This window comes from Camelus bactrianus, chromosome 5, assembly GCF_048773025.1.
Source record: "Camelus bactrianus isolate YW-2024 breed Bactrian camel chromosome 5, ASM4877302v1, whole genome shotgun sequence".
Lineage (NCBI taxonomy): Eukaryota > Metazoa > Chordata > Mammalia > Artiodactyla > Camelidae > Camelus > Camelus bactrianus.
The window spans coordinates 45,267,220-45,286,243 of record NC_133543.1 but is presented as its reverse complement, the minus strand read 5'-3'; the positions used below and the strand labels follow the sequence as shown (position 1 = coordinate 45,286,243).

Below are 19,024 nucleotides of genomic sequence, written 5' to 3'. Positions count from 1 at the left end.
ACATTTTCTATGGGGAAGGGATGGATTTAAACTCTGTTGAGATTATTTTCATTTCCTTCCGTATATGTGGATCTGTATTCATCCATAATTAATACCTTGGAATCTCCTTCTACAAAATAACAACATAAAATAGGTGTTTCATGAATTCTTTGAGACTTAAGTTAATGATAATCTCCTCTATAATACTCATATTATAAATCCACAAAATAAAATTCTTCTGCTAATTAGAAATAGACATTTTCTATAGAATGTAACTTTTAAAATTTTATTCCCACTGATTCGGCTTAGCTTTTCTAATAGTTTTTATCCTCTGGTTCTACCCAAATAGGAAATAAAGGAGTTACTATATCATACAAAATTATAACCTGGGGGAAAGTCATGAATTCTCAAGGGAAAACATCCTTTTTTGAGCAGAGTTAAGGATATGGAGAGTGGAGGGGGAACATGGTTAGGGTGGGGGCTGGAGAATAACATAGGTAATCATGAATTACCTATTTCAAAGGGAAAGGGGAAATAAAATATATCCAAACTTAGAGTTTATTAAGAACTATCTGTTCTTAATCCATATTCTCTTCACACTTTATATTGCATTGAAAAATCTTGATGACTTGAATATTTACTAATTTGAAATGTCAAATACCTTCACAGCATCAATAAAATTTTTTTAATGTAATAGCTCATTTTCACATGATCATGTACGTATCAGAGACCTAACTGCTACCCTCTGCTTTGCCTCTGCTGAGCTCATTTGTGGGAAGCACTTTTAAAAGGGCAACCACAGTGAGTCAAGCATGCTGTCTCCACAATTGCACAGCTGTGGTATCTTTGCGTACTTTCCTATTAATAACATTATATGTTATTTATTAGTAAGACACTGTAATTGTGTTGATTTCATTAGCCCTGTCATATGGCTTCTTTTAGGGTTTTTAAAAGTGAACAGCTGGTTTTCACAAACATTTATTAAATAATTATGATTCAAAAATTTAGCTTCAAAATCTAAAACTTTGCTTAAGTTTTACTTGGCAACAACAGTGGGTATGAATTATTCAAGATGTGATATGTGACAGGTGCAACGTGCTGACAAAATATGCTTTATATTTTTACTATTAGGGTAAAAAATTATTAATCCTACTGGAATACTAATCAAGAGAAAGAAGTGCTTCTAATGGTTATACTAATGATTTATTAGAATTAAACTGCATTTGAAAAATCAGATGGAGTCATGACTTAACTAATTAGTCTTTTTAGATGAACTAGGGCATCCAGAACAAAATTACTTCCACCACTTTACAACCTACTCCATTTCTAAGTCCTTAATAAATATATTCTATTCTTCTGTGACGTATTTTGTCTCAGCCAAAATTCATCAACTCTCCTATTCAATGTCTGTTACTATTTTGATTGCTCATCAAATGTCTCCCTGAACCTCAAATAGCTGCATATTGCATAAGGTTCCAGAAGCAGGGTTAAGAACACAGTTCCTATTTAACAACATTAGAGAATACTAATTAACTGGATCATCTCTTTCATTCTTTATACATAAACAGCAACACATTCTGGTGGCTTAGGATAAACATGTTGCTTAAGTTAATCCACTAGAACATGATAAAATTCTACCTGCTCAACTATGAGAGTGAAAGAGCAAGATTCTAGTATTGCTCCGCTACCTCCTAGCTTTTTGAGAGTGAGAAAGCTGCAAGGAAGTTACTGGTTAAAAGGAACAGATCACCATTTGATCTGGAACGTGAAAAATTACCAACCATACTGGGAACAAGGAAGTGACTTCTGTCAAAACACATATTCGAATCTTATTTCTCAGCTCTATTATGTAGGATGAGAGTGAAGAAAGAAATATAAAAGAAATGCTTCCAAAAAGTACTTCTCAGCAATTGATTAAAGAGACTCTAACCAGAGCTGTATAGTCGTCATAACCACCGATCTCCTTCCATCAAGTCATCCAGGAACACCTACTTCTTATCACTGGTTGAAGACAGATGCTTCTAGCCTTAAACAAAGAGGTTGCACTTCAAATTCCTTATCAACCACTCTTTAATCATGAAAAAGCAAAATTCATAACACTAATTGTTGGGAGAAGACTATCACATATTGTTTTCCTGGCATCAAATAAAGAAGATGAACACGCACATGTATTTGCAAATAGTGCTTAGTTTTTGATGCAGCTGGAAGAAAAAAATTAGGTAGGTGGTTCTTAACCTTAAAATTTGCCAAGTCATATGAAAACTGTTTCAAATCTAGTTCTATATTTAAAATATTATAATAGCATCAGAAATTAATTTATGCAATTTTTTCATTAAAAAGGTAATTCACACAGAATAACATACCACCAATTTAAGATATTAAAAAGGCAAATTTTAAAAATGAATGACTTGAAATAAAAGAGGTAAGGAAATAAACAGTTCTCAAGAAAAAATAAAAACATACGAAAAGATGTTCAATCACATCTTTTCTAATAACTGAAGAAAAACAAATTAAAACAATGAGAATTATTTTGCATCAATAAAATTAGCAAAAAATTTTTAAAATTTGATGATTTTGTGAGACAGAGGTTTGGGGGAAATAAGAATTCTCATACACCATTGATGGACATGTAAATTACCAAAACATTTATGAAGGCAATTTTGCAATATCTGTAAAAGTTAAAAAAAAAGTCTGCTCTCTTTGGTACACAAATTTCACTGTTAAAGATTCATTCTGCATAAATACCTACAAAATAATACCAAAATATATGTGTAAATGATCACTGCAGCAATGTTTATGGTAAAAAAGTAATACAACCTAAATCCCTATCAAGACTGGCTAAATAAATGAAAGTTGATCCATATAATTAAATGTAACGCAGTAATTAAAAAGATTAAAAAGACTGAGTAATCTGTATTTATAACTTGGAAAATGATCCAAATATATTAAATGAAAAAAGTAAGGCATTAATGCTGTATATAATCTCTCTTATGTAAATATAAAAAGGACATATATTTACATGCAGATCTAGAATTAACATTTTTATGAAAAGATGTACAAGAAACTATTAACAGTGATTACCATTGGAGAGAGGTACTGTGAACAAGAGTAGAGGAATACTTTTGCTTTTTTACCTTTCTATGATTTTTGAATTTTAAATATTAGCAGTTAGTTTTTTGTTTGTTTGTTTGTTTTTTCTGAAAATCCCAAACTCCCAATTTATCCCTCCCCACTCACTTTCCACCTTGGTAACCATACGTTTGTTTTCTACATCTGTGAGTCTGTCTCTGTTTTGTGTATAGTTTCATATTTTTTAAGATTCCACATATAAGTGATATCATAAGGTATTTTTCTTTCTCTTTCTGGCCTAATTCACTTTGTATGAATCTTCAGGTCCATCCATGTTGCTGCAAATGGTATTATTTTGTTCTTTTTTATGGCTGAGTAGTATTCTAATGTATAGATACAGATACAGATATCACAACTTCTTTATCCAGCCATCCAGCAGTTAGTTTCAATTTTTAAAAGACGTTGACACTCCTTTGTATGTACTTGCCTCCTTTGTCAAAGACAAATTGACCAAAAGTTTGTGGGTTTATTTCTAATGAGATCAGGCATGTTCAGAGTGGTATGCCTGTACACTGTGGGTTTATTTCTGGACTCTCTATTTTGTTCCACTGAGCCATATGTCTGTTTTTGTACCAATACCATGCTGTTTTGATTACTGTAGCTCTGTAGTATTGTCTGAAGTCTCAGAGGGTTATTCCTCCAGTTTTATTTTTTTTTTCTCCAGTATTTCTTTGGCAATTCTGGGTCTTTTTTGATTCCGTATAAATTTTAGGATTATCTGTTCTAGTTCTGTGAAAAATGTCCTGGGTAATTTGACAGTGATCACATTCAATCTGTAAATTGCTTTGGGTAGTATGGCCATTTTAATAATATTAATTCTTCCAATCCAAGAAAATGAGATATCTTTCCATTTCTTTAAGGCATCTTTAATTTCCTTAGTCAGTGTTTTGTAGTTCTCCACATGTAAGTTTCTCACTTCCTTGGTCAGATTTATTCCTAAGTATTTTATTTTTTTGGATGCAATTTTAAAAGGGATTTTTTCTTTACTTTCCTTTTCTCATATTTCACTGTGAGTGTAAAGAAATGCAACTGATTTCTGTATATTAATCTTGTATCCTGCTACCTTGCTGAATTATTTTATCAGCTCTAGTAGTTTTGTGTGGAGCCTTTAGGGTTTTCTATATACAGTATCATATAATCTGCAAATAGTGACAATTTTATTTCTTCTCTTCCAACTTGGACCTTCTAAAATCTCTTTTTCTTGTCTGATGGTTATAGCTAGGACTTCCAATACTATGTTGAATAGAAGTGGTGAGAATGGGCATCCTTGTCTTGTTCTGGATTTTAGCAGGAAGGCTTTCAACTATTCACCATTGAGTATTATGCTGGCTGTAGGCTTGTCATAAATAGCTTTTATTATGTTGAGATATGGAGGCAAGAACATACAATGGAGTAAAGACAGTCTCTTCAGCAAATGATTGGGAAAGCTGGACAGCTGCACGTAAATCAATGAAGCTAGAACACTCCCTCACAACATACACAAAAACAAACTCAAAATGGCTTAAAGACTTAAATATAAGACAGAACACTATAAACCTCTTAGAAGAAAACATAGGCAAACCATTATCTGACTTAAATCTCAGCAATGTTCTCCTAGGGCAGTCTACCCAGGCAATAGAAATAAAAGCAAAAATAAACAAATGGGATATAATTAAAGTTATAAGCCTTTGCACACCAAAGGAAACCATAAGCAAAATAAAAAGACAGCCTACAGAATGGGAGAAAATATTTGCAAAAGATGAGACTGACAAGGGCTTAAATTCCAGAATATATAAACAGCTCATACAACTTAATAAAAAAAAAAACAACCCAATCTGAAAATGGTCAAAAGACCTAAACAAGCAATTCTCCAATGAAGACATACAAATGGCCAACAGGCACATGAAAAAATGCTCAGTATCATTAATTATCAGAGAAATGCAAATCAAAACTATAATGATGTATCACCTTACACCACTCAGAATGACCATCATTCAAAAGGCCACAAACAATAAATGCTGGAGAGGATGTGAAAAAAAGGGAATATCCTACACTGTTGGTGGACATGTAGTTTGGTGCAGCCATTATGGAAAACAGTACAGAGATTCCTCAAAAGACCAAAAATAGACTTACCATATGATCCAGCAATCCCATTCCTGAACATATATCCAGAGGGAACCTTAATTCAAAAAGATGCATGCACCCCAATGTTCATAGCAGCACTATTTACAACAGCTAAGACATGGAAACAACCTAAATGTCCACTGACAGATGACTGGATAAAGAAGTTGTGGTATATTTATATAATGGAATACTACTCAGCCATCAAAAAGAATAAAATAATGGCAATTGCAGCCACATGGATGGACCTGGAGACTGTCATTCTAAGTGAAGTAAGCCAGAAAGAGAAAGAAAAGTACCGCATGGTATCACTTATATGTGGAGAAAGAAAGAAAAGAAGAAAGAAAGAAAGAAAGAAAGAAAGAAAGAAAGAAAGAAAGAAAGAAAGAAAGAAAGAAAGAAAGAAAGAAAGAAAGAAAGAAAGAAAGAAAGAAAGAAAGAAAGAAAGAAAGAAAGAAAGAAAGGAAGGAAGGAAGGAAGGAAGGAAGGAAGGAAGGAAGGAAGGAAGGAAGAAAGAAAAGGAAGAAAGGAAGAAAGGAAGAAAGGAAGAAAGGAAGAAAGAAAGAAAGAAAGAAAGAAAGAAAGGAAGGAAGAAAGGAAGGAAGAAAGGAAGGAAGGAAGGAAGGAAGGAAGGAAGGAAGGAAGGAAGGAAGAAAGAAAAGGAAGAAAGAAAAGGAAGAAAGAAAAGGAAGAAAGAAAAGGAAGAAAGAAAGAAAGAAAGAAAGAAAGAAAGAAAGAAAGAAAGAAAGAAAGACAGACAGACAAACGAATTTATTTACAAAACAGAAGCATACTCACAGACATAGAAAACAAATTCATGGTTACCAGAGGGGAAAGAGGGAGGGAAGGGATAAATTGGGAGTTCAAGATTTGCAGATACTAATATATATAAAATAGATAAACAAGTTCATACTGAATAGCACAGGGAGCTATATTCAATACCTTGTAGTAACTTACGGTGAAAAAGAATAAGAAAATGAATATATGTATGTTCATATATGATAAGCATTGTGCTGTACACCAGAAATTGACACAACATTGTAAACTGACTACACTTCAAAAAGTATATGTGTGTGTGTATATATATATATATATGTATAAAATTAAATAAAATTAAAAAATTAAAGATGTTAACAGAGATGAACTAAGTGAAAGCCGTTTTGATTTTCTTCTATTTACTTTTAGTACTTTGTAAATAAAAGAGAGCTGTAAAGACCACTCAAAATATATCAAACAAGAATTAACTGAGCCAGTATTATTTATAATATTATCTTCATTGAACATTTAATTCCACACTAAATCTAAGTAGAATTAAGGCAATGATTACATGCAAGATCTGAGACTACACTGGGGCCTACTGAATATACATTTCAACAAGATCCTGGGTAACATGTATTACATTAAAATCTGGGAAGCAGCAAGTACGCCCCAGTTACTTGTGCACACATGTGCCACAGCATTTATTATACAGTATTTACAACTCTGTTTACTTTTCTAAATCACGCATTAGATGGTGAGACTGTTTAAAGCATAATCTAAGACTTTTGTCTTTGTTGTTCTACATCCATTTCACCTGGTACATAATAAATACTCTAGAAATGTTTGTTAAACAAATGGGTAAATAAGCAAGAAAGGATGAAAGAAAAGTAAATGCAAATTTAGTTTGTTGTTCTCCTGTAGCAATTCATCAATTACATGGCAATACAGGAATATTCATTACAAATGACAGAGAAAGTTCTTAAAAGTTATTTTTAAAAAAACACTATGTTTAAATGTATATGTATCCTAAAAACACATTATGTAATGTTTTACCCTCAAAAAACAGTACATAAATCCAAGACCACACCTAAAGTCTCATAACGTTTGCCCTTTCTTTAAAAAGAGTCCCACACTCACAATATGATATAATATCACCAGTTGGTATACAAGCTAGCAGTTGAAAAGATAGAAATAAATTACTTTCAGATTTCTATTGTTTTCCTGATGACACACAAATTATACTACTGTTTATCTTTAAGACTGCAGCTGCTGCTTGCTCTGCATCACTGTTTACTGTAATTACAGCCTTCAGATTTCATTCTGACCCACATCCCACTATAGGGTATGCCCAGGCCAGATAAGCAATTTCAGAAATGGGCAGCACTGATAGATGTTTGCAAAACTTGGCATTAGAAATCTTTTTTTCTAATAGTATGAAAATTCTTTAGTATACCTTCACCCTTCAACAAAAGTCCTCACCTGGCTGTTTCTCGCCACTCAGCATCCTCACCTTCACGCCAGCAAATCTCATCCAGTTCTGTGAAAAGGTCATGAGGAATGTGTTCCTCATCATCATCCTCAGTTCCAAGAATAAACTGCACCCGCTGTGACGGGGTGTCTATGGAAATCAGAGACATGAACATGTATTACCACGACTTCAAGCTTAAAACGTCCTGGTCACGGCTCTCAGCACCACTTCAAACTCAAACCTCCTCTGCCCCCTGCTACAACATTCATCCAGAGTGGGCTTGGGAAATTGAAACTACATTTAGCATTACATTAAGTCTAGTATAATGAAGGGTCATAAATATGTCAAATGTAAATATGTAATGTATATGTATTATCAAAAATAAAATCAAATGTGATTATTACTTTGTATTACTTATAGCATCATAGAAACTATTTCTACATCTTACAAACACACATTTTCTCTCATCCCATATGCTGTATCTTATGGTAATAACTGTTAGGGTAGACTATGATAAAAATCACTGAATCTAAAATTGTGCTGAATATAATTCACCAAAGAAATTTCTTGTGATGCTTCTTTGTAGACACACACTCATCCCTCCCTTAAGCCCTGGAAACCACTAATCTGGTCCCTATAGGCTGCTACAGTTTTGCCTTTTCAAGAATACCACGTAAGTGGAAACATACAGTGTGCAGCCTTTTGAGACTATTGTTACTCACTTAGGACAATGTCTTTGAGATTTATCTGTGTCACTGAATGTATCAGTAATTCTTTTTATTTTGATGTTTGAATGTGCCCTTTCAACACTTCAAAATACCAGATGGCTGTGGATAATAGAGAATATGGAACGTCCATGAGATACCTTGACTATCAGCCAATTTTTGAGTAGCTTTGGGAATAAAAAGAGCATGGTTATCTGACTTCAAATGGTTCAGAAAGCTAAGCACATAACACAGATTAGTTTCAAGGGCCACAGTGGTGTATCTAGAATCAACTGTTCAGACTGAACAACATCATAACCTCAGATTAGAGACATTTGCTTAGATAACATTTCTTAAAATCTTGCCTGGTTTCAATGTAAGGGTTACAGGACTTCTCCAGGGCTGACCACAAGAATTTATCAAAAGTTCTTTGGTTGAGTTTTTCATTCTTTGGCAGGTTATTTATACCAACACTGCAAACTCAATCCAGGATAGTAAGAGCCCTATAATAACCAATGCCTCATCTATGGTTTCCCTTCGACATTGTCTCTTTCAGGGGAATCTCCAAGAGAGGGCCAAAGTTCCCTTGCAGCACATAGAATCCACTGCATAAAATTCAAAGAACTTTTACTGTCATCTCCAAATTATCTAAAATTAGCATAATAGACTTTAAGGAGAATCTGAGCTAAAAAACAGCCCCACTGTTGCCATTCTTCTGTAACCGGCATTACACGATCCACCTCACTCATTTCTCAAGAAAACCAGTTAGCATTCTAATGATCTGCCTGGTTTCTGCACATAATGTTCATGAATTTCCCTCTCATGTTCAGTATAGGTAGATACCTCTGAAACTGTTGTCTGAAAGAAAATGCAAACTTGTTGAACTAGTTGTTACAAATGGATGAATCCAATACCGCCTGCCATATTGTCAAATAAATTTCCCTGCCTCCAGGAGAGTCAGTACCAATTATTCAGGCAACAATTATATCCTTGTTCTCAGTTTACAACTATCACTCCAATTCTTCCTCATTAGCAGGCAATAAAGTAGAGTAATATTGACTGCTTGACTGACTTACAATCTGATCAAAAAGATTGGTACCAATACCCATAGACTTGGCTCAAAGTCCATTAATCATTCCATTAACCAGCTGTAAGACCCTTCTCCTTCCTCCAAAATGCCACGTCTCTGTCAGCATTCCCTTCCTCATTGTCAAAACTGTCCGATACTGTGCAAGGTGTCAAGACTAACCCTGACAGTTTTATGGACACTGGTAAAAGACATGAAATACCTGCATCAGAGACAGAAGACAGTTTATTATCTCCCAGCAATAGCATCAATGAGAGAATCATCATTTATGTCACCCCAAGCCCCAAATCCCACAGGAAGATGTGAAAAGTGCCAGAAGATGCCGCATACACAGTAGGAAGTGTTACAGGAAGAGAACCACGGTTCGGGAATCCCACTCTTTCATAATGGACAGTAACCCTCCCTGACTTTTGTCTCATGAGGAGCTATATATAACCTTTACAATACTAGACAATAAACAAATCTACCTTTGCCCCAGAAGGAAATATTATCTCTATCCTCCAAGTCCACTCATTATATAAACATCCTTAAAAAGAAAGGCACAAAGGCACTCAGTGTCTGTGCTCACAAGATATACAGGAATGTGAGAGATCCAATGAGAACTGTCTTCCAACAACCATCTTCATTGGCCATACCAATCACGTTCAGAAAACATCTTTGAATTCTACCCTATTAAATTGAAATTATCTTTGGGAAACTTCCTACCACTTTCTATATTTAAATATTCCCAATTTTATTTGCCAATTCTTACATTCACTCTCTGAGGATTGAAAAAAAAAAAAAAGAATCCCTGGGGATTTTGTCTTCATTATTTCCTCTTTCATTTATATTTACTGATTGTTTACCTAGATATCTTTACCATGCTGCTGGATGCAAAATAAAAATATAAAATCCAATATATTCCTATACTGAGGTAAAAATTACTATAAAATCTAGCAGGAAAAAAACTCTATTTACTTTAGAAACAAAGATACGTGGTTTTCTATGAATAAATCCAGCAAAATTATGCAATATATTTGTGATAAAAATGATAAAACTTTATTGAATGATGTAAAAGTAGACCTAAATAACTGAATAAATGTACATTAAAGGGAAAGCCCAATAGTGGAAAACTATCTTCTAAAAGCAATGTTATTCCAATAAAATGTCTGGTATTTTCAAATATTTTTTAAATGAGTGAATCAGTAACAAGCATACAGTAATTACTGAAATCTATAATATTAAATATTATATTTGCGAAAATAAGCTAATTAATCAGTAATTTGAAGGATTGTTATAACTAAGTCACAACTGAGAGGATTTCAGAACTCAAAAGTGAAAAATACACATATATAATATAAAATATAATATAGTGTCATACCTTCTGTATCAATAAATGTTTGTGGTGGGGCCCCAGCCTTTGCCCACCTTATTAGCCTTATCTTCTGTCACTCTTCCCCTTGCAATTCCATTCTGGGTCCCTTAGCCTTCTTTCAGATTTTTAAAAATACCATGCTCCTTTCCACTCCTTGCTCTCCTATACATCTTTCAGCATCTACTTCACTGTAATACGCTTCAGCGAGCCTATGTAATCAGCCTCTTAAAACATAAACATACACATAAGCACGTTCATATGCAAACAAGTAGGTCAGGCACCTGTTTTCCTAATTAATAGCACTCTATATACTTCTTGCTACACTTATCTCCATTGTAATTTAAAATTTACGGTTCAGTAACAAATTAAATACTTTAAATAAATATTTCCACCTGCCAGAATTAGTTTCCTAGAAAAAAACAAGATCAACTCCCAAAAGAGGAAATTATGCATGTAAAAATACCTTTCAAATTATAAATCATTATATAAATACTACTAATGATGATTGATGCTGATGTTAATGGTAGTGGAGATGGCTGTAATGATGATACAGGTCTGTCAAAATAGAGAGATTTAGAATTTGAAGCAGGGAGAATAAGAAAATAACAGTGCCACTAATGTTAAAAGGGTTATAACATGGATGGGCCTTAAAGGCATTAAGAGAAATAAAGACAAAGATTTTCTGTATGTAGAAGCTTAAAAAAAGACAGAACAAAACAAAAACACCAAACTCATGGAAAAAGAGATCAGATTTGTGCTCACCCTCAAAGGCAGGGGGTAAGGAGAGGGGTAACTGGAGGAAAGTGTTCAAAAGATAAAAACTTCCAGTTATAAGATAAACAAATACTAGGGATGTCATGTACAATATGGTAACTATAATTAACGCTGCTGCATGGCATATAAGAAAGTTGTTTAGAGAGTAGATCTCATCTCAAGGAGGCATATTTTTCCTTTTCTTTTTCTTGTGTCTATATGAGATGACGGATGTTAACTAAACCTATTCTGGTAATCATTTCACAGCATATGTAAAGCAAACCATCAAGCTGTGCACCTTAAATGTATACAGTGGGGTATGTTCATTATGTCTCAGTAAAACGGAGGGGAAAGAGAGTTGTCAGAATGAGGAGCCAGTCAGAATCCACATCTCAAAAGTAGCCATGCTTCAACACTGATATTATGTTCCTCATGTTTTTGAAATATTTTCCCTCATCACTGTTTTCAATGACTAATTTCAGTTTACTCTGCATCAGTAATCTAGGTGTCTGTAATACCACACATCCAGCTCCCACAACTCAATAGCTATACGCATAAACTTACATTTGAGACTTATTAAGTGTTTCCCTTAGAAAAGCATGCGAATCACTCAATACAACCTTTGAAACACTGGTCATAAAGTAAACATGAGGAAATAGACCTTCACAGTTTTGAAGAAAGAGGATTTGAAAGTCTGAGGTAGGGTACCAGGTATTTAAAAGACTTCTGTAAGACACAACGGTAACAGCAATAGGAAATAGTAATTTACTAAAGAAGGATAATCTATTATTCACAGAAAAGAGGTATTTTATTTGGGTTTTAAATAACATAGAGCTCCCTGTATCTGGTTTTTCATTCTTTAAAGTATAAATGATTTTATAGATATTAGGTCATGCTCACAAAAATCTTTTTATGATCATCCTACCAACATAGTTTTAACATCTTAAAAAGAGACTCAGATTATGTTTCAGTATAACAAAAGTTCAAGATGTATTATTCAATGACTATTTTTTTATGCCTATGCAACTTAAAATTGTACAACAAATCATGTAAATTAACAGTAATATCAAAAACAGAATTTTCAAAGCATAAATATTTCTCCTATGTTGATAGGTATTTATTTTTAAGACAGCTGCTGAAAACATAGATCATTGTAATACAAATTGTACCTAAGAATATGATATTTTAAGGTAAAGGTCTGTTTCTATATTTAGTAAAATATATAATGGAAATAAATTACAGCAGAGAAAGTTGCACTAGAGAATAAGGGTTTCAGCCTCTTAGTAGTCTCTCCTGGAAACTTTAAGACACATTGAAAAAGACACCATTACAAGAGTGAAAAGTCACAAATGTGAGAAGATATTTGAAACATGCAAAACCAGCAAAAGATTTATATCTATAATACATAAAGAATTTCTACAAACGAAAATGAAAAAACAATCCAATTAAGAAAGAAAAAAACCAAGCATAAGACTTGAATAGGCACTTCACAGAAGAGGCTATCAAAATGGCCAAAAATGTAAATTTGCCCAACCTCTCTGGTAACCAAGAATGCAAATTACAGTGACATACCATTATGCCCCTTATTAGACGGTTAATGTTAAAAGAATGAAATTGTCAAGCATTGGTAAAAATGTAAAACAACATGTGGCCTCATACTTTTCTGGTGGGAGTGTAAATATGTACCCTACTTTGGAAAGCTGTTTGGTATTATCTACTAAAGTTGAAAATATGCGTACCCTATGCCTCAGAAATAAATAATTTCATTCCTAAGTATGAGAAATGCATGTGTGCATCAGGAGACATATACAAAAATGTTCAGAGCACTATTACTCATAGTAGCTCCAAAAATTAAATGATCCAAGTGTTCATTAATAGTAGAACGCATGGTATACACAGACAAATGAGTATTACACAATAATGAAAATGAATAAGCCAAAGCTACAGTCAAAAACATTGGTGAATCCCACTAACACGAATATTGAGCAACAGATCAAGACACACACAAATACATCCTGTACAACTTCATTTATAAAGGTTCAAAACCAGGCAAAACACCCTGAGTAAGACAGATCCTTTTGGGGAGAAGGGAAAGAATAGTGATTGGAAGTGAGGACAAAGGGGGTTTCTGGAGTACTAGCTGAGGTAATAGTTACACAGATGTTTCTTTGTGGTGAATCTCTGAGTTGTATACTTATGTTTCTGTGTTCTAGAATTTATAAACAATGGCATTATACTTTATAATAAAATAATTTTTAAAAATCATTAATATTTTTATATATCAGCCAACTGGGAGCTAAATAGAAACAGAAGGCCACTGCCCATAAAAAAAAAAGATTTGAAGTTATATTTTCTATGTTAGCTTCATTTTTCCAGAAGCATGCACATAACTTACTATCTAAGAATGGAAAAATCCCAGGTCTAATTCCAGGATTGTGTTAATTTACACAGTACCTTGGAGAACCATATTTTAAATAAGCATTTGATAAAGTCTATGTTTTTTTTCATTTATTTTTACTGCTTATAGATTATAACTTACATACTATTATCATCTCTCCTGTTAGATTCTTTGTTGGGAGGCTGAGGAACAAATCAACATTAACATGTCCTGAATTTCCCTTGTTATCTTTTTTATTTTCACTGACTTCAAGCTTTTGCTTCAAACTCATCATTTTTAAACAACTTCTCCATGTTATGTTCCCAGTTGAAAATATAATTTCAAATTATATAAGGTGAATGAAAGATAACATTAAAAAAAAAACAAGATGCAAAATTTTAGCAGTTTTCTGTTATCACTGATTACCAGAGGAAGAAAAATTAATTAATTACATTCTTATATGAATGATTGTGTTTAACTGCAGCAACAAAAGTAGGTTTTATTAGAATTTAAGTAGAATTTATTTGTGGGGATTGAAAGTTTTCTGTATAATCAAAATATCACCACCACCGCCATCACACAGCCAAAAAGCTGGGCCTATCTTTAGACTCACCTAGAAATCACATTCCAACCATGGGATCTGATGGACTAGAAGCAGCCACTGCAGGCCTGTGACATGAGCATAACCTCTTTGGCTACAGTGAGGCCTGCTCCCTTTTCCCTGGATGCAGCACTAACACAACCAGGTTCCTAAAAACACTGCCTCCATGACCGGGTCACATAATAAGGTGGGATTATGCTAATGTTTCTCATAAACTAGAGTGAGAAGATTTTTAAGAGTGCCAAAATTCAAACATTTACACCAAAATCTTTTTGTTAAATTGATGCTTGCCCCAGAAATATGACTCCAAGTTATTTCATGTCTTCATAGACCCATATGCCAATTTACAATAAGAAACTTCCACAGTCCCAACAGAGGGACTTGCTGTTTCCTCACATTTTCCTCTACCCTTCTTTGGAAGCTGAATTCTTAAGAATTTTAAGGAACCTGTAGAAATGTCTTCCAAAGATTTTCTTTGAAATCTTTCCAAGTAAAATAAATATTTCTTAAGTAGTAAGAAATTTCCTTTGAAATCTTCAGCATATGCTGAATATCAAAGCCCAAACAAGTGGGATGGTGTTTATAACATGGTTTTAGTTGCAGCATGTAACTGAGTACTTGATTATCAAGGCACTTAAACTGACTGTGGATCAGGAATAAAGGCAGATGATCAGTACTGAAGAAACTTGAAAAAAGTGAAATCTAGGAAGTTCTACTGCTTAGAGACCACCAGGGTGTCAAACATTTGTCCCTGATAAAACAGATCCTAGGTCTAAATGTCAATAAAGATACTCAGACGGTTGGGGGAGGAAGGTGGTAGGTGCACCCAAAAATAGTGTTTGACACATCAGAGGGAGAATCTGGGCCACCTGATTTATCGCTCAGTTTCACCAAATAAAGAGGGAAGACTTCCTTAAGATCAATATTTCTTGATCCTAGCTGGATATTAAATCACTTGGGATACTTAAAAAAAAAAAAAATTCCAGTGAGAGTGGGGCCCAGGAACAATTAAAAACAAAACAAAACAAAACAAAAAAAAACCCTCCTCATATGACCCTAATGTGCAACAAGATTTTGACAAGCAATATTCTACAGTTGGTCAAATTTTAATGTGCATATAAGTTACCTAAGATTTGTTAATATACAGATTCTGATTCAAGAGGTCTGGTATGGGGCCTGAGATTCTGCATTTCCAGCAAGCTCAAATGTGATGCTAATATTGCTGGCTCATGGACCACACTTCGAATAGCAGTTTCTAGAAGAGTGGATCTCAAACTTGGCTGCACATTTGAAATACCTATGCTTGGCCCCAACAGAGATTCTGATTGGTATGGGGCTTGGTCATCAAAATGTTTTTAAAACTCCCAGGTTTTCTGTTGAGAATCACTGTTCTAGAAAAAAATGAGTTAATGTATCCAGCTATGGGAAAAAAAAGAAGAAAATGATAGAGGCAGAGGGAATAAGCTTTGTAACAAACATATTATAGTTTGTTTACTAAACATTTCTAAAATAATGTGAATATAGTTTCTCAAATACTAGAATATGATGAAAACTCAAAGTAACCATTAAAGCTTATTCCGAGAGACATTCCATTCCCAGAGTCCAAGAGAGAGTCTCTCTTAACTATACACAGATGGAGCTGGAGTAAGAGAAATCTACTCAGTTGTCTCTTCATTATACTTCCAGACTTCACCTCATAAAATGAAAACCTGAAAATCTGGGGGACTTTTTCACACCTCCATTTTCTGCCTACAGACTCCGACACGATCATCCTTCTATCATGCTGGTGCAGGACACCAAGAGTATTTTTCTTTAAACACTTCTCGCCATCATCATTCTACCTCTGGCAGAAGTACATGGTACTTGGGGAAGTTTAATGTCCATTACTATACACAGTGATGGAGACAAAGAGCCCACTGATGGCACTGCCTCTCTAAGAAATCTTAGGATATAGCTGGACATACATAGTATGGATATATTTTGCCTTGTAAAAAGAAAAAAATTGGAGTCTGTAAAAGCACTACAAATCAATAGAAAGTCAAAATAATTTTGATGGCCCAAAAGAAGATCATACCTCTGAAAGTTACCTACTTCAGGATCAAAAGATAGTGTCAGAAATAATGGGGATCATCAGTAGACTAAAAACAGTCTCTATCAAGCAGAAGAAACCAAAACTAAAAGAAAAGGACAGGAGGACATGTAAAGAAAATAGGATGAGAAAGAAATTTAAGAAAACTAAAAATGCTACAGCAAAATAAAAACCCTAGCAGAAGTAGTAAAATGCAGAACTGATGCTGCAGATAATGAAATGAGCAATGGGAGACTAACTCTAATCTATAAAAAAGGGCAAAGAACATATATCATAAATCCAACATTCAGATACATTTTCACAGAGATGAGACCAAAGTAAGTGGAGCAGAATCAGATAAAACAGGAAAAAGTTCTCTAAGTGGAAAAATATCAGTATATTCAGACTGGAAAGGCTTTTTAATATATTCATCATTAGGCCTATCTTAGCAAGTTTGCTTAAATAAAGGGATGCAGAAAAATGTCCACAGGCACTCAAGCTTAAAAGACACAAATTTAAAAATGAAAAAATACACAGCCTTCTCTGCAATGCTTAGCAAAACCAGGTATTGAGTAAGCAATATATAGAGTATTAAAAGTAAAACTATTACACCAAACTTCACATGCTAACTTAGCTCATATCTGAATACAACTGAATAGGGGAATGTGGGTTCGAGGCATTTGGGGGGATAGATGATGAGAACAATCCAGTTGAGAAGAGGAGGTCAACTAGATTATAAATTGTGTAAGTTTCCCAGTGGGAGGGAATAGGAAATAAACATAACTGGAAAAAAAAATTCCCTTATTGTATTAAGAGGAAAAGAAGACGGTTGTAGATATAGGCATATACTTACGCCTGTACGTTTAATAGGAAGGAAGTTGAGTGAATTCTTTCTGGTGACATATTTTCTTTTTGAAGTAGAAAGCATCTGCTAAATGTTTGTGAAAAAGGGGATGTTGGAGAATGGTTAAGAAGATTGAAAAATAATTATTTCAAAAATAGAAAAAAATACAATAGAATTGGGAAGAGGTGTTGAAGGTCCACTTCTGTAATGACTTTAAACGGTTACAATCTGCCCTGTTGAATGACTACATCCTGCAGAGCATGCCTGCTTGGAGAGGCAGGGAGAAAGTAAGGATATGGAGGAACCCCAACATAAGTATGGTTTTCAAGGTGGGGGTGAAGGCATGAATAAAACTAAAACAGGGAACCTAAGGTATTTAGAATATTAGCAGAAGCATTACTCAAATTACAGGCTATGAAATCAGAGTATGATAAGGAAATAAAGAAACATGACATGGATAGAAAAAAAAGTAGAGAGGTCAAGTAGTTGTACTAGCACGTAAGGAGAAAAGCTGCAGTCAGAGAGCAAAATAAATGCATTAGTGACTTCAGAGGGTGCATGATTATGGATAAGTGAACAAGGTGCAGTAAAGAAGAAGGTCACAGGAGATGGGAAGGTCAGGAATCTGAAAGCCAGGTTCTTAGTTATGTCACATACACAGGCTCTAATGGCACTCAGGAAGTGTCAACAACTACCATGTCACCATACTTTGATATTCTGTATACAGCTGACCCTTGAACAATGGGGGATGAGGATTTGTAGTCAGTTATATCCGGTTCCACATCCGTGGATTCAACCAACCACGGATAATGTAGTAATGTAGTATTTACTTTTGAAAACAATTCATGTGTAAGTAGAACCTCACAGTTAAAATCTGTGATGTTCAAGGGTGAACTGTATACTTTCAAAGGAGCAACACTGAAGAGTAGAAAGTTCACATCCTAAGGGTGAAATTTGGAGAGCATCAGCAATGGTGTAAAAGGAAACTTAATAAAGGCATTTCCCCCTGGATCTTCAGACTACTTAGAGCAATGTATTATTTGTACAAATTATCAAGAGTTTTTATAACTAAGTTCTACTACATCACTGTTATTTCCTCAGTTACAAATCTAAGCCAATTCGTACCTTCACAAAGCAGAAGAGAAAAATAAAGATTAAACTTTTTCTCTCCCACTCCTCCCCAATCTGCCCAACCCAACATCTTTTAAAAAACTACAATTTTATGAGTATGAGGTATTGCTGCTAACTGTGGATGGTACAAATATTACAATCATACATTTAATTAAAATAAGGGAAAAGATTCTTACCAAAAGGAGGTGACTCCCTTCCATCCTCTAATCCCGAATCTCTCTCTCTGTCTCTTTTTCTGTGTTTATGACCACGATGCCTGTGACGTCGGTGGCTTTTTCTTCCTCCCAGGGGCACATGAACTCCAATAAACAGTGTCCTATGACCTTCATCAGAAGTAAATACACAAATTAAAATCTAAATTATTCCAAGACATAGAAGATGATTGTTCATATGTTAATGGAAACCCAATCCAATTCAATCCAGCAATTAGTTTTTGAGTATTTATGATGTGTGAACCTTAGGGCTTGGCTCTGTATTTTGGTACTGTACCTATGTAAGCATACCTATCACAATCATCTACGATACTAATTACTTGGTTACACTATATTTTATAATCACTATTAAGTTATTAGCTAACATAATAATCTTTGTCTGTTCCCCATAGTTTATAGTTATACTTTTTTTATTTAAAAAATTGTTCCATTTTCTCCCTACACTCAAGTAATCAGTT

General features: G+C 34.2%; 1 protein-coding gene across 2 annotated transcripts in view; it reads right to left on the bottom strand.

Annotated features, from left to right (window-relative positions):
* SLC4A10 (solute carrier family 4 member 10) overlaps positions 1 to 19,024 on the bottom strand; it is a 250,673-nt gene that overhangs the window by 121,445 nt on the left and 110,204 nt on the right. For both annotated transcript variants that reach the window (XM_074363779.1, XM_074363780.1), the window contains exons 3-4: positions 18,531 to 18,677; positions 7,447 to 7,585 (exon numbers count right to left, since the gene is read on the bottom strand). In XM_074363779.1, the coding sequence (XP_074219880.1) occupies positions 7,447 to 7,585; positions 18,531 to 18,677 (286 nt within the window). The remainder of the gene's footprint in view (positions 1 to 7,446; positions 7,586 to 18,530; positions 18,678 to 19,024) is intronic.